Source organism: Cyprinodon tularosa, unplaced genomic scaffold (genome assembly GCF_016077235.1).
Source record: "Cyprinodon tularosa strain WSP-4 unplaced genomic scaffold, ASM1607723v1 ctg98, whole genome shotgun sequence".
In the NCBI taxonomy this organism is placed as follows: Eukaryota; Metazoa; Chordata; class Actinopteri; order Cyprinodontiformes; family Cyprinodontidae; genus Cyprinodon; species Cyprinodon tularosa.
This window is the reverse complement of record NW_024039762.1, coordinates 2,305,001-2,321,460: the sequence shown is the minus strand read 5'-3', so window position 1 is coordinate 2,321,460 and position 16,460 is coordinate 2,305,001. Positions and strand designations below refer to the sequence as shown.

Sequence of the window (16,460 nt, the reverse complement as noted above, 5' to 3'; positions counted from 1 at the left end):
TATTTCCTTTTTCAGCTATGTCCCAAGCAGTTTTTAGTTGACATTAAACAACTCACCAAGAAACTGAGAATATAGCAGTAAATACCATAAATTGCTGAGGATAAAGGGAGGCCAGAGGTTGTAATTAAGTAAGATAGCTTAAAACACATAAAGTATCTAAAGAATAAATGTTTTACATTTATATTTTCAGTACATCCACGAAGCCTTTTCTGATATCACCTACCAGGTTTGTTAGTAGACAGCATGGTCAGCCTTCCCTTCCTGTCCCTGAGAAATCCCATGTAGTGCAAACGGAACAACAAGGTCAGAGCAGCCATGTTCCGGGTTATCGATGGGAACCCACACTTCAGACGATGTTCCAAATGTTGTTCTTCTAATGGCTTCAACGGCTAACTACAAGTACTCTAGCTTTGCAGAGCTACAGACAGTTTCAAAAAAGCACTGAAGGTGAAACAGACACATCACACTTCAGTGATGGCTGTCTTATATTATGTCAGAGCAATACAAGCTGGCAGCCTGCAGCCTCATGTGACAGTGAGATCACACAGCTGTATGTGTATTACAAAAGGCCAGGTTGTGAATGTCATGCCCGATCGTGTTGGAATAAATAACTGGGACGGATTTTCACCTCTTAGAAAGTGAGACAGGGTAAGCATGCAGATACATATGAGCGGGTGTAAAATAAGGCCAGCTCATTGGAACAGTAAATGACATGAGAACAATGATCTGCAAACATAGTTTAGAAATAAAGAATTATCTCTCCTTTTTTTTTTCAACAAATAGAGTAAGGAATGATATCCTTAACTTAAATATTCAATATGCATTTAAAAAAAAAGTAGGATTTTCTAATAACATGGCATTCTTTATATCTTATTGATTGAAAGAGCAAATCAACAAGAAAACCATACAGAAGGATAAATAAAGAGTTCACTATGTTGGTAAATACCATGTTTCATATGCAAAAGATGACATATTGACTACTAGTCAGGAAACTTAAAGTTTTCAAGTCAGTATTCCACTTTCAGTAGACATTTTGTCCCCAGCTACTAAAAGACTGCAACAACAAAAAAGATGACAGATTTTTCTTAAGTCTAAAATAATCCACACAAAAAAAACTATGAAATGAAATACCTTCTACTGCCCTCTAAGCTTTACTTGTAACAAAAATGAGAGCTTGATGAATATTACTGACAGGACAATGACGTTCTTAGCAGTCAAACAATAGGCCTTACTGTCACCTCAAACACAGCGTCCGAGCAATGATGTACAGTGTTTCTGCTGCAGAAAGGCTTAATGAGAGACTCTGACTATGCAGAGGGAATAAAAGCCTTTTTCAGGGCAGAGCATCCATGGGTATCTGTCTGCCCTACACAGTATGCAATATAAACTCACTGAGCAGCCAGCTGAAGTGCATCAACTCATCAGTGAAGCAGAGCATAGGATGCTTTGTACGGCTGTGGAAACAACCAATAAGCAGCCGATTAGCAATAAGCCAGAAAACACCAATTGACACTTTATAACCAGGACAAAAAAGGAGAAGGCATGCTTTGGTTATTTGGTGTGTTACTAAACTTTGTGGGGAGAAGAAATAAAAATGTACAGAAGAAAAAAAGAGAAAAACAACAAAATTAAACATGCTTGTGACTTAACAGCATTGGACCATATACGTACAAGGCGAAACAATCTGGCGAATGTGTAGAGCAGGACCATTGTGGGACTAACAGTCAGTAGAAACGCAAAAATATTTTTAAAAAGAAAAGCTTCTACTGCACTTTGCAAGTATTTGAAGTATATCAAGCTCATTTGGGAGCTCTTATTACAGGTTTAATTAATCCTACTAACTTTTTAGTCTGGAACAAGAATGGAAATGTCGCATTAATAGAAAATAGTTATTATACTTTAACTTTACTTCATATTTGCTCTTTATCAGGTTAAAAGTAAATCAGTTTGGTGTGTGACTGCAGGATTACAAGTTAGCTGAAAGCTGGCAACCATGTTTAGGAGCCCAGCAGTAGAGCTTGGCCACAGAGGATGACAGCGTGCAAAAGGAGCTGTCTAATAAAGCTTGTCTGTGTGAATTTCTGTGTGAGAGCATCCATGGTCATTATATTTAAGAGCTCCAGTTATATGAACTTGTTACTGAGCCAACAAATGCTCTCTCTGCTGCTCTCAGGTTCTATTTTTTACCCCTCCTCATGTTGCTTGCCCTTCTAAATAAACTTCTTTGGCCATTTCCTGATTTTCGACTTCCCTCCATGTCCCTCTATTGTGTTGTGAATAGTTTTGCACTAGACTTGTCTATAACAAAGACCAATTTCATGCTGAGTAAACGCACAGCAGACACCAAGCTACACATGTAAAGCTTGTTTCCATGTCAGGAGGTAAGCACTCCACTGTTGACACAGCTCTAAAAACAACTGGTTCATAAAAACAGCCCGTTATGAGGCTATCCGATGGAACCTCTGACTGATATGCACAAGTAACCACGTGCATGTTTGTACAAATACTCCCTTAGAGGGGCCAGCGGTCATTCAGAGAAGCCAGGAATAAAAGAATGGTTTTCCTCCGCACACACAATTAGAATCCACTGAGCCGAACTAGAGGAACTAGAGGAACGGTCAGCTACTCTGGCAAATGTATGTTTTTCAATTTTGCAGATGAGTTACAGCCTCATTCCTACAGTGGGAAATATTTTATACTAATTAATGCACTTGAGAAGCTCCAAAGCTAATCCTATCCTAATCCTGGTTCCTGGAAGTCCCATCCTCTAACCATCCCAAAAGGAATGAAAACAGAGGGGGAAAGACACAGATAAACTATCAGAGCCAAAACTTTTGGCGCTTAATACAACAGGGGTCTATAACGGAACCTGGACTCCACCCTCACTACACATGCACAGGATACAGTGTGCATCCATGTCGCATGTCCTGTTGTTGTCTGCATCACATCCTGAGTGGTTAAATCAAGGCGGCCTGAAAAATTGCAGGATTATAACCTAATAACACTTTTACATTGTTATTCTGGCAAAAAAAGAAAAAAATAATAACTTTATAACATATTGTCAAACACCAATAGAAAATCTAAATCCCAAAAATCTAAACAGAAACAAACTTCTTTTTTAAATAGACTGAGGTCACTATGTGGTTCTGAAAGCATAACAGTCTGTTAAAATACCACAGAATCATGGTTTCTAAATAAAGTAAAACAAAATGTTTAACAAGTCTTATCTATTACTTTAAAAAAAATCTAAATCTAAAAAAAATAGTCTTTCTTTTGCATTTAATTGTTGATATTTGTAAATCACATATTTATTCACTATATCATGAAACACAGGGTGTCACTCTCAAGACATAAATAATATGTTTTAAAAGAGATAAAATGAAAAATACTCTTGGATCTTGATCATTCACTTCTGAAGTTTATCTACTAAATAGATAAACCATATTTTGTTAACGAATTTCACAGTATAATGTCTTAAAGCCTCTTATCCTGTTTGCTTACCAACTCCTTTGCTATAAATGACCAAACTGCAGCTAAATAGCCCAAAAACTTTGAAATGGCCAATCAGGGTTTTTAAAAGCATCATCATAGGATATATTACGGAATTTTCAGAAACTATAGGTAGGGCAAGGCAATTTTATTTGTATAGCACGATTCAGTACATGGACAATTCAAAGTGCTTTACATTTAGATATACATGATAAAATAGAAGAAAAATAAAAGCAAAAATCAAAACATTTGTAAAACAAAGAAATCAACTGGACCAATATGTGAAGCCTATTGAAAATTTCCATGTGAGCTTAAACTAAGAAGTGAACCTTTGCTTCTTTAATCAAAGAGTCAGTGGTTTCAAAGTGCTACAGCTTCCAAGATAAAAAAAAAAAAATCTTGTATTTCTATTACTGATCTATGGAAATTTACTCTGGTGAAAGGCTTAAAAATGTAATGAATAAGGATCACTAAACTTTACTTCAGAGTTTATTTCTTTTCTGATTAGACTCGAAAAGCTAAATGAATAATAATCTAGAAAAATATATATAGCAAATGGGTAATATTAAAAGCATTTAGAGTTAAACTTTAAACAGCAGACATTTGCCCTTTAACCAGATGTTCCTTTAGCATCTGGATCCTGTTCAGATAAACATACTGTACGTTGGGGAGCTTTAAAGCACTTCAGTTTTATATAATATGTTTTAGGTCTAGACTCCAACTTCATTTTCTAACCGTCAGATCTTTATTCTTTAATCTTTGACTTTGGTTAACATTTCATTTTAAGAAAACATGACAAGACAAGCAGAGTATATAGCCTTTTATGTGTGAACCAAATCCTAACCACTTCATAGACCTTGTGTCTTAAATCTTGGATGTTTTTATCCCCTTCCATGTAAACACACATATAGCAGAAAAGGAGGTGAGACCACATGAGTCAGATGGGTTTAATAGCTGGAGGACCTCTGAAATCTGAGTACAGAGTGTTGCTTTTACCTCCAAACATGTTTACAAAAACAAAACAACCTTAATCTGATTTTATTTTTCTGTGGGACACTGAACACTCCCGAATAACAAACCCCAGCTTTGTAAGAATCACATCATACTTACAGGGGAGAGCAGACAGAATGTGGGTGGACATGTCTTCTGTTTACTCCCTTAAACCACTCAAACGGTCAAAGACAAGAAGTGCACAGCAGCAAAAGAGGGATGCCTTCCATAAACAGGCTTTCCCTGATCAAGTACAGGTGCTGGTCATAAAATTAGAATATCATGAAAAAGTAGATTGATTTCAGTAATTCCATTTAAAAAGTGAAACTTGTATATTATATTCATACATTACATACAAACTCATATATTTCAGATGTTTATTTTGTTTAATTTTGATGATTACAAATGACAACAAATGAAAATCTCAAATTCATCATATCAGAAAATTAGAATATTACTGAAGACCAATAAAAACAAAGGATTTATAGAAATGTTGGCCAACTGAAAAGTATGAACATGAAAAGTATGAGCATGTACAGCACTAAGTATTTAGTTGGGCCTCCTTTGGCCTGTATTACTGCAGCAATGCAGCGTGGCATGGAGTCGATCAGTCTGTGGCACTGCTCAGGTGTTAGGATAGCCCAGGTTGCTCTAATAGTGGCTTTTAGCTCTTCTGAATTGTTGGGTCTGGTGTATTGCATCTTCTTCTTCACAATACCCCATAGATTTTCTATGGGGTTAAGGTCAGGAGAGTTTGCTGGCCAATTAAGAACAGGGATACCATGGTCCTTCAACCAGGTACTGGTAGCTTTGGCACTGTGTGCAGGTGCCAAGTCCTGTTGGAAAATGAAATCTGCATCTCCAAAAAGTTGGTCAGCTGCAGGAAGCATGAAGTGCTCTAAAACTTCCTGGTATGTGGCTGCGTTGACCCTGGACCTCAGAAAACACAATGGACCAACACCAGCAGATGACATGGCACCCCAAACCATCACTGACTGTGGAAACTTTACACTGGACTTCAAGCAACGTGGATGAAGTGCCTCTCTTCTTTTCCTCCAGACTCTGGGACCTTGATTTCCAAAGGAAATGCAAAATTTACTTTCATCAGAGAACATGACTTTGGACCACTCACCAGCAGTCCAGTCCTGTTTCTCTTTAGCCCAGGCAAGACGCTTCTGACGCTGTCTGTGGTTCAAGAGTGGCTTGACACAAGGAATGCGACAGCAGAAACCCATGTCTTTCATACGTCTGTGTGTGGTGGTTCTTGAAGCACTCACTCCAGCTGCAGTCCACTCTTTGTGAATCTCCCCCACATTTTTGAATGGGTTTTGTTTCACAATCCTCTCCAGGGTGCGGTTATCTCTCTTGCTTGTACACTTTTTTCGACCACATCTTTTCCTTCCCTTCGCCTCTCTATTAATGTGCTTGGACACTGAGCTCTGTGAACAGCCAGCCTCTTTAGCGATGACCTTTTGTGTCTTGCCCTCCTTGTGCAAGGTGTCGATGGTCGTCTTTTGGACAACTGTCAAGTCAGCAGTCTTCCCCATGATTGTGTAGCCTATAGAACTAGACCGAAAGACCATTTAAAGGCTTTTGCAGGTGGTTTGAGTTAATTAGCTGATTAGAGTGTGGCACCAGGGGCCATCAATTTTGAACCTTTTCACAATATTCTAATTTTCTGATATGATGAATTTGAGATTTTCATTTGTTGTCATTTGTAATCATCAAAATTAAACAAAATAAACATCTGAAATATATGAGTTTGTATGTAATGTATGAATATAATATACAAGTTTCACTTTTTAAATGGAATTACTGAAATCAATCAACTTTTTCATGATATTCTAATTTTATGACCAGCACCTGTACACTTCTAAGGAAAAAAAAAAGGAGAACATTTTTAAATCCTCCCAAAGTAGCCGTTTCAGAGTAAGACACCAAATTGTAAAAAGCCAGATAAACAGGAAGAAAAAGCCAGCATCAGATGCAGCTGATGTGCATATGTTTTTAAATTAAAATGTGGGATATTTTAAAGCAGATTGCTGCTTTAGCCGAAAACCAGAAAAATAGTTTACAAAATCCAAATCATTGGTCCAATTTGCACATATGCATAGAAAGCATCTTTTCTATTTGCTTATATGAATATATAAAAAGAATCAGTTTTCATTTTGCAGCAAAGCAATGAAAACCTCCAGGTTAATCCTCAAATAGCGTTGATCTGGCATTACAGTGACATTTCCTCATTTTGGGTACAGGCAAGCTTCTTTTATATTCCTCCAGTCAAGGAGCAGCTAGCCAGCACACGTACACATCACATCCCCCCTTCACCCTGTCCATGACTCTCAGCCCCTCCGCTGTCAGTCCTGCTCCTCGGAGCGATTGGCTGATCCGCATAGGAGAGGCTGATGGTGATTGGACGCAGGAGAGATAGGAACTTTGCTTTTCGATGCATCAGTGCTCCCAAGATGAAGAACATGATCTTAGAGATAGAGGACAAAGATAATGATGATGATGTGGGAAAAAGAGATGATACAAAGGCTTGGGGGGAAGGCAGATGGCAATGAATTACACTGCCACACTAACCTTCATTTGTCAAAAGGCTGTCTATAGCCCATCAATAATAGAATAGGACCATAAGATTGGTGTCAGATCTTACAGAAAGAGCACACTGAGATGCAAAGATAGAATGTGATGTTGACTGAAGAGAAACTCTACATGACTTCAGGGGAAAATTCAGTTCACAGCAGATGGAGCTTATTAGCAGACGGCAGAGTATTTAAACATCTAAAGCACTTGTTTGTGTGTGGATGATCTGAATGTTACTCAGAGAGAAAATGACACCAATGGTGAATTCAAATTATGACCTTTGGTGGAGATGTCTTCAAGATCCGGATCTTATTTGATGCATATAATATATATATATATATATATATCAAATAATGTATATAATATTGATGTTATATATCATAACTTGATGTATATAATATATAAAGAATTGATCAGTGATGTTCAAACCTTTTGCCATGAGACCCAAAATCATAAAGTTGAAGGCACCTGCAGGTCACCAGACCAGTAATTTCCTTAATATGGATATTTGTGGTACTAAGTGTTACAAAATAAACATTCCTTTTTTATCTTATATGGAGATGATTTCATTTTTCTTTGAAAAAATTAACCCTGAAAAATAAAAATGGGGCTTACATCCAACTAGACTAAAGAAAGTCCAAATATACCATGCTATGCCATGCCATGCTATGTCATAACATGCCATGCCAACTTTTTTTTTATGAAGTTTTCCAGTGCTGGACATGCTGTTAAGCTATAAAATTGCATTACAAGAGCAAGAATATATAAATAAGGACTAGAAAAAAAGGTGAATTAATTTAAAATAATCAAGGTTAAACTTCAGCCCACAGTCAAAGTTTTGTATTGCTGACAACAGATGCATTGGTGTGATGGTTCTGGTGTGACTGTTCTGTGTGCACAGAATGGATCTGTTTCAGGTTCTGGACCTTTTGAGGCATTTCTGCTTTCCATAATTAATCTAGAGATTCAGAAACTCATGCTGTTGCTCTTTGTGGGTCAGAGGATGTGAGAGCGGGAGGAAATGAATATCCCTCACAGTGCTGCGCTGCTACCTCATCCTTCACATTCATGAGTGGTTGCGTCTTTTTGCTTTTGGTTTTTTGTCTGATTAATCATTTAATCACAGACTTAAAATCAAATTAATCAATTCCTGAAGTATTTGTTAATGGCAGCACTTGAAACGGCTAAAGACAAGAGAGGAATACCTGAATCCTTTTAAATAAAGCCCAATACAGTAATAAATTAATAAAACTAACAATAATAAAAGCAGGATCTTACAACTGCTTTGTCGTGAGGGAGACTAATTTAAAAATCATGGTGGAGACTTGGTGCAAAATACTATTACATATTGTGTATTTTTGCTGAAATCTAAAAAGTTCAGGCCTTGTTTTGTTTTATTGTCCTTCAAGCGATCTAAGCTTTTACTGAAAAAAGCAGGTCATGTAAATCTAACAGTCATCAGCAAAAAGCAGAGAGACAGAAGAGAGAGCTAAATATATTTAGTTTAACTGAGGCTTAAATAGAAAGGAATATGTTTGGTAGCCACAGTAGAGCAGTTAAAAATAAAAGAGAGTTTTATGATTTGTAAACTGAGTTATGTTGGCTACGGACCAATCAGATTAACAAGGACATCCAAGACAGCAGGCAGTATTGCTCTTAGCACTGCATGTAATTTCTCAGCTAAAAGTCACTTTAGATAGAAATAAATAAATGTTGATATGTTAAACACCTGTGGAGTATTTTAGGCTGCTGAAAGCCGGCTGCAAGGAACCACAGAGTTGTTAACAGCTGCAATTACTTATCAAAATAAAAATAGACAAAAAATCTGGATCAGCTCCCAAATCAGCTATCTATAAGGTTTAAAACAAGAAAAACATCCTATTGACTTTAGATGTTTCTCTATAGATTTGTGGATTATCTTAGATTTTTAATAACTGCTAATAGTAATTCTAATAGCTGCAGCCTGAATAAGATCCATATACACCTTGGAATGACAGGTTATCTTTAATTATTTTGATTCCTTTAGTACCGTGCACCCGCCCAACCCTACTGGGTTTTTTTTTTATGTTGGAGCAGCGCTCATTGATGGCTTTGGTCCAGCAGGTCTGCAATACTGATCCCTAATCAGCTGGTTGTTCAGGTAACGATGAACTAGACTAGAGAGTCTGATTGGCTGATAAAGCAGCATCCATTATGCACAGGCGTCACAGTGCTATAAAAAAATGTTTACAGCAATCAGTGTGAATGCCAAATGACTTGAAAATGAATGTATTGATCTGTGGTACAAATTGGGAAGAGAATTGATGGAAAAAAAATTATATTGCACAGTAGTTAAATTAATGGTTGAATTTGATATGGGATTTTCATTTTTTTTTCCTTTCTTTTTTTTCCATTAATGCATTGGAAAATTTTAAGAATATTTAAGAAATTTAGTTTCTAGATCATGCTTCTTTCTGTAACTGGTGTCCTAAAGGAGCCTATTTTAAATGTGTGTATTTTCTCAATAGAAGTGTTTGTGATTGTGGGGTGATGAATGCTGTAGCATGCATTCAAAGCTACAGCAATCAATAAGTCAAATAAGAACGACTTCAATGGATGAACAAATATGGTTTTCAATTTCAGCGTTATCAAGATAGTACCACAAAACAGTTTGCATTTTTCCCTTTTCTCTAAAATGTGCATACTCAAGTTTCAGGCCTCACTTTGTGAGTAGATCAGACCTTGGGTGGGCATTTATCTAGAGTTTATTGCTATCATGATAAATTTGTAGTCATAATAACAATTTTGGTTTACTGTCTAAACAATAATTTTTTTTATTAGCAGTTATTAAAAACCTCAAAAAATGGGTGAATTAGAAATGTTATTTTATTTTTTCATTTTCCTATTGATGCATTGGAAAAGTTGAAGAACATTTAAGAAATACACTTTCTAAATCATGCTTCTTTCTGTAACTGGCGTCCTAAAGGAGCCTATTTTAAATCTGTGTATTTTCTCAATAGAAGTGATTGTGGGGTGATGATTGCTGTAGCATGGATTCAAAGCTACAGCAATCAATAAGTCAAATAAGAATGACTTCAATGGATGAACAACGATGGTTTTCAATTTCAGCGTTATCAAGATAGTACCACAAAACATTGTAATAAGGTTTTAAGCCATATCGCCCAGCCTAATCAGACCCCTGATCTGTGACAGACAGGTCAAGGATTGTATTTCCAACACATAAAAAACATCTAAATAAAACCTCCCATTGGATCAACCCACTTTAGATAAACAATTTGATGCATAATATATTGTAATTTCCTTATTTTCAGACAGATTAAGTGCTATACCCTATTACAAAAAGTCCATGCGTGGTTTCATAAAAAAAAAAAAAGAATCAGTCGAAACCTGCAAGTCAGACCTTGAAGAAAACCTAAAATCTATCAGCCAGAAACAGCCTAACAGACATGTGTAATTTTTATAACCTCACTATTGTAACTGTGTACTATTATCTAAAATAACTGAACTCAAAGACATAACAAAAGACGATTAAATTAGTAAAATACTAAAATCTAGTATTTCACAAATAAAAAAAGACTCTAATTGTCATTAAAAAAGCACAACAGCAAACACACACCAAGGGGAATAGTCTTCAGCATCCAGACATCTGCAGGGGGGGTTAAAAAAAAAAATCCAGTGAGCTTAGAGGAAACCGCTTCCTCAACTGCTTAGCTGAGTGTGTGAGTGCAAGAGAGAGAGAGAGAGAGAGACAGACTGAGGGAGCATGCCTGGCTGCTTGTCCACCCGCGGTGCACATGGTTAGCATTCAAGCCCAGCTCAATAAGAACCACACAGTGAGCTCAGTGTAGGCCGGGTTGAGAGACTTGAGCTCACTGGTGAATTAAACTGAACAGAAACATATGGTGGAGACAAGACAAGAGCAGAGCACAAGAGACTTCTCAGTCTTTACCTCAGTGCTCCAAAATGTATCTTCCCTTTCAGCCAGGAGGGTAAATTCTCATCTAATTCACCACTCCAGGCATGTTTATATCCCTTTAGTACAGCAAGAGATCAGAATCATCCTGACTGAACTGCCACTTGGCTACTGTGGGAGATTATCTTGGACTGTGATCCAGAGCATCAGTCCAACTGTTTACTCTAAGCATGCTTAGTCTGTAAATCCATATGCAAGCCAGGAGTATGGAGGGGGCCTTTGCGATTTTATAAAGTGTTCTCAACAAAACATATGCACTTTAAGAACTCCTGTCATTGTAGGATGCAGCATAGAAATACCCAGGAACATGAGAAAAGTGAAAACTATCATTTATCTCCTCCAAAAGCATCTATACCTCTTGTTTCACAATTTTTTATTAAACCATAAACCTAAATATTTTTTTATTCATATATATATAGGATTTAAACCAACACAAACAATTTAAAACTGGTACAAATGGAAGCAAATGTTTCGTTGTTTTTGTCTTTCACATTTAAATATCCAAAAAGTGCACTGTTGTGACGATGATTGTGGTGACAAATATTTTTTTATATCCTTGCAAACCAATATTTTTGACCAGCCTTTTTTATAACAAAACAGCTTAAGCTCCATAGAGTAGCATGGGAAGGATCTGTGTGTTATGCAACATTATCTCAATGCGATCAAGTCTTTTGGGGTCTCTGCCCCGGTTGCCCCGTGCTTAGCTCCATCCATCTTCAAGCCACTCTGACCAGCTTATTTATCATGGCACAACAAACAAACAATACAAAGCACTCCTACAGCATCATACTGCCTCCACCAAGTTTTAAGATAGGTAGGGGAGCTGCTGTGCTACTTTTCCATTCCTTATAAAATTTTGCATGGCACAAAGAAAATTAAGACTTTTAGTTTCATCATTGCCTCTCACATATTCGCTGTGTTCCCTACATATTTTATAAATTTGCATTTTGAAATGTATCTTTATCGTTTTTAGAATACAGATGTATTCCGCGTTTGTTAAGTTTTCCTTTGTAGCAAATTGCTAATAAAAAACTAAAGCAAACACAAAAATACATCTCTGTCTTCACACTTCACAATTTTAACTAGAGATTAAACATTTAATCTGATTACCGTAATCAATCATTGAAATAATCAGCATATACTTTAGTAAGCGATTAATCTTTACCTGGAATAAAGAGACTCCAAAACATGCCTTTAGCTGACAGAGCGACCCACTTAGAACAATAATTATACCAAAATTGCTTAAAAAAATGTATTAACATGTTGTATTATAATAAAAACATAATTATTCTTCTTTCAATATGCTCTATTAAGAGATGTTTTAGTTTCACCTGATTTAATCCTGTAAAAAAAATCTTCTTCAAGGAACCCTTTGCTATTCGATTATTAATTGATTAATCGAAAAACTAATCAAAAGATTAAACGAATAGCAAAATAATCACTAGTTGCAACCCTAGTTGTTACAAGACAACATGCAGGAATGTTTGGTGCTATGAAGACTTTAAAAAGTTCTATGAGTTAACGCTGAGTGTAAATGCAGCATGAGAGACCAGGGAAAGTAATAAATTTCATTCTCTTTGGAGAAAATTTTGATTACCATCTATTACAGTTTTGATTTTTTAAAGGTGGGAATTCAAGATCAAAACTAATTCTGAAGACAAAAAATTATATCAACAGAAGTATGAATTATTTTATATTAACAGGAATCTTATATCTAGAGGAAAGAAATCACAGAGCTGTGGCTAAATGATAAGCCTAAAAAGACTTCTTAAACCGAGTTAACTGTTATTAAAACTGCAATAAATTAAAGAACAGGAAATACCAGGGTCAAGTTATTTGAAACGAGTGTACTGTAACAATCACAACAGAAAACTCATTTAAAAGTATCTGCCAATTATTAACCTACTAGGAAAGTGCAATAATTAATAAAAAGAGAGATCTTCATGTTTAGAATTCACCTCATCAATTTTCAAGGAAAATAAAGTGCCTCCAGATTACACATGTTGTAAATTGGTGCTATATAAATAAACTGAACCGAATTAAATTATTTGTCTGTGTTCCCAGACAATTCCATTTATTTCCTGTTGCTGTACACTGAGATCATCAAGGCAGTCTGTTTTATTCACACTTAATATGACAGCTACTTAACTGTGTTTGCAGTAATTGAAAAGGAAATAGAAAAAAGGCATCAATAAGCAGCGCATCGATATCAACATCAGCTACTAGTGAACCTCTGCCTTAGCTCCACACAAACGCTCAAATACAGTGGTTCTGCACTGAACCGGGTGATTATATTGCAGTTAAGATCATTATTATGGTTAAAGAGATGTGAATAGGATTTATATGGCATGTTCAAATCATTTCACATTAGCATTTATTCAAATCTGGCAATGGGCAATAATTGACAAAGCTGTCAATAAGAACCAATCTTCTTTTCATCCCTGGATGGCCTAGTTGGAAAAGCATCAGGTCAAATACAGACTAGTAGTTTTACTAGTTTTACATGGGATACAGTCGGCTCAGCGTGACGCTCTTCTGCATCAAAATCTCTAAATCCAACAAGACATGAATTTGGATAGACTGAATCTGTGTTATCTGGATGCCAACTCAAATATATTCTGTCCCTGTATGCCAGTTGGACGAACATGGATTAGTGAAAACCTAAATTAAACTTATTATGGAAGATGTCCAAAGTGCAAAGGAGATTAAAATGAAAAAAAAAATCAAAATCTGAAAATTAGACTTTGTTTTATTTGAGAAGATCTATGTGCATAAATCCCAATACAAGCCACTTAACTGTCCTGTTTATGACCACAGGACGGACCTATGAGAAAATGATTTGGTGTTTTTATAGCCTGAGTATCCTGCAGGTTTACAAGATGACACCATATAAGGTCATAGTTGCTATCTGATGCCATGGAGGCACTTCAATAAGATTTTATTCAGAGGGTCTTTGTTAAAACAGAGCTTTTTAGAAAAGTTTAAATTGTGATGGTCATGAGCTAGTTGGATAATCTAACCCAGTGGTTCCCAAAGTGTGGGGCGCGCCCCCTTGGGGGGGCGCAATGCCATTGCAGGGGGGGGGGGGGGGGGGAGCGTTCTGATTTTAGGAACTCAAAATAACGTAAAGTTAGATTTCCTAAATTCAAAGGTTGTAATATTACTTCCACAGTTATTAAATACTTTTATCAATAAAAAAATTACAGCTTGTGAGCCGAATAATGTCCATGGCTGTCTCCGAATGCCCATCCTAATCACTATATAGGGCACTATATTGTGATTATGCAATTTTAAATGAGTGTCCGAATGTGTAGTGGATGAAAAAGTAGTGGACTAAAAATTCCCCACAATGCACCTTGAAAAGTGATCATCCATGTTTACTAGATGAGCAGGTTAGGGTTGTCAAAAGTATCGATACTCAAAAAAGTATTGATACTGAAATGTTGTATCCGGATACAATACTCATTTTCAAAAGTATCGAGTACCAGTCGCACCTAAACAGTCATGTATCTAAAGTGCAGAATAGAGGAAAATGCACTTTCTGAACACTGTGATTGAATAATTCTGTGCACTTTTCAGTTTCAGACTTTTTTTGTAACAGTTGCAGCTACTGAGAATTATTTTTGCTTCTTAACCGGTTTGGCTAGGTTCATTGTTATGTGTGCAAAGCATAGCCAAGTAAGGAAAACTTAATTTTAATTTTGTAAGTTTTTTATGAAGCTTGCTAAATACTGTGCACAGCAAACAACCTCAAAATGTTGTTCTTATTGTTTATTGTATTTATTTATTTATTGTATTTTAATTATTAATCAAAATATTTCTGTTGAAATTTTATCCTTATGGTATCGAAAATGGTATCGAGTATCGAATATTTTCCTTAGTATCGGTATCGAGTTGAAAAGTTTAGTATCGTGACAACCCTAGAGCAGGTATATCCCGGAATGCTTTGTTCGGGGAGCTCTCCTTGCAATTTGCTGTCAAAGCGGTCCGCTGTCGCTATAGGCTTTGGCTACCCGACAGTGGCAACTAATAATAAAAATGGCGCAGTGGAGGAGGAGTTACGTGACCAAAGGTGGGTAAAAAGTAGTGATCATCTGTCCGAACGGTAAGTTAACTGAGTTCACTATAAAGTCCACTATATAGTCTCCGCTATATATATTGATTGAGGGATTTAGTGGTTAGGGCGGATGTTTGGACACAGTCCATGTCACTGTGATGGTACTCATCAGACAGATTTAGGTCCATCAAGAGGCTGAATTCTGAACATTTCTTATCCTTTCATTCTAATCATTGAGAACCAAACATCAGCTGATTTTCACTGACACAAAAAGTTGTTTTCCCTACAGAACGATGACAAACTTAAGATTGTTCTCTTAAAAGTGATGAGTTAAACATCTGTTGATCAAGCACCCAGAGATACCGTAAGATAATTTTAAATAAAGTTGAAAATAAACTAAAATGACAGCTATATCTATTAGCCAACTGTATGAATGACACTTTAAAGGAACCAAACTAACCCTTTAGACTGATTAATGATATCTAAAAGAATTTGCCTTGCGGCTGTGTTTGCTGTGGTCGGTGGGGGCGGGGTGGTTTCGTTGAGTTTTTGGGTGGGGGAGTCCGCCTGGGGGCTTGGTTGGTGCCGTCGGTTCGTCCTTGTCGGCCTTCCGGTGTTGTTTCTGTTGGGGCTGCTCGGGCCCCCGCATGCCGGCGGTGCGCTGCCGGGGGGATTCCTGTTCGGTGGGCTTGCCTGTCTCCTGGGAGGGCAGGCATGTTGACTTTTCTGGGGAGGAGCATCTGGGTGGAGGGGTCCTCGTGGTGTGGCGGTGGGTGTTGGGCACTGGCTTGTTTGCGGCCGTTCTTCTCCGGTGAGGGGGAGAATATTATAATTTTTTTTTTTTTTTTTTTGTGTGGGAGGGGGTGTGTGGGCGGGGGGATCGGGGCTTGGAGTGGGGCTCGGGATTTGCGCTTAGCTGTGTTGTGTGGCTTTCTTCTTCTTCGGATTGGTGCTGTGGGACCGGTGTCGGGGGGGAGTCGTTGGGGGGCCGGGGTCGGGGTGGGGGGTGCTGGCGCCGGTGCCGGGGGTTTTTGGGCATTGCCCGGCCCTACTGCGGGGTGGGTCTGGGGTGGCTCCTTGGGCCTGGGATCCCTGGGGCGCATTGCCCTTGGGCGGGGTCCCCGGTGGGGGTTCGGGTTCTGTGGGGAGTGCTGCTTGGGTTCTGGGCCGGTGTACGCCTGGCTGTCTGTCCCTGCTGCCACGGCCTCTGGTGTGCCGGGGTGCCTCGGGGCCTGCTGGGCTGGGGGGGGCATGGACATTAACACCTATGGCAAGTGCTTACCCCCTCACGGGTTTGCACTCTGTAAGTGGGGGAAGGGGAGGGAGGGGGAGTAGGTATGATCTCGGCCTGGATGTCTTCTGTCG

The 16,460-nt window shown here is 37.8% G+C and overlaps 1 protein-coding gene across 6 annotated transcripts in view; it reads right to left on the bottom strand.

Moving 5' to 3' along the window:
* The window catches only part of triob (trio Rho guanine nucleotide exchange factor b), a 146,324-nt gene that overhangs the window by 99,178 nt on the left and 30,686 nt on the right, over window positions 1–16,460 (bottom strand). The window contains exon 1 of one of the 6 annotated variants that reach the window (XM_038275787.1): window positions 4,600–4,645. The exons of the other annotated variants lie outside the window; for them this stretch is intronic. Coding sequence (XP_038131715.1) covers window positions 4,600–4,630 — 31 coding nt within the window. The 5' untranslated portion in view covers window positions 4,631–4,645. Of the gene's footprint in view, window positions 1–4,599; window positions 4,646–16,460 lie in introns of those variants that run through there. 6 annotated transcript variants of the gene reach the window in all.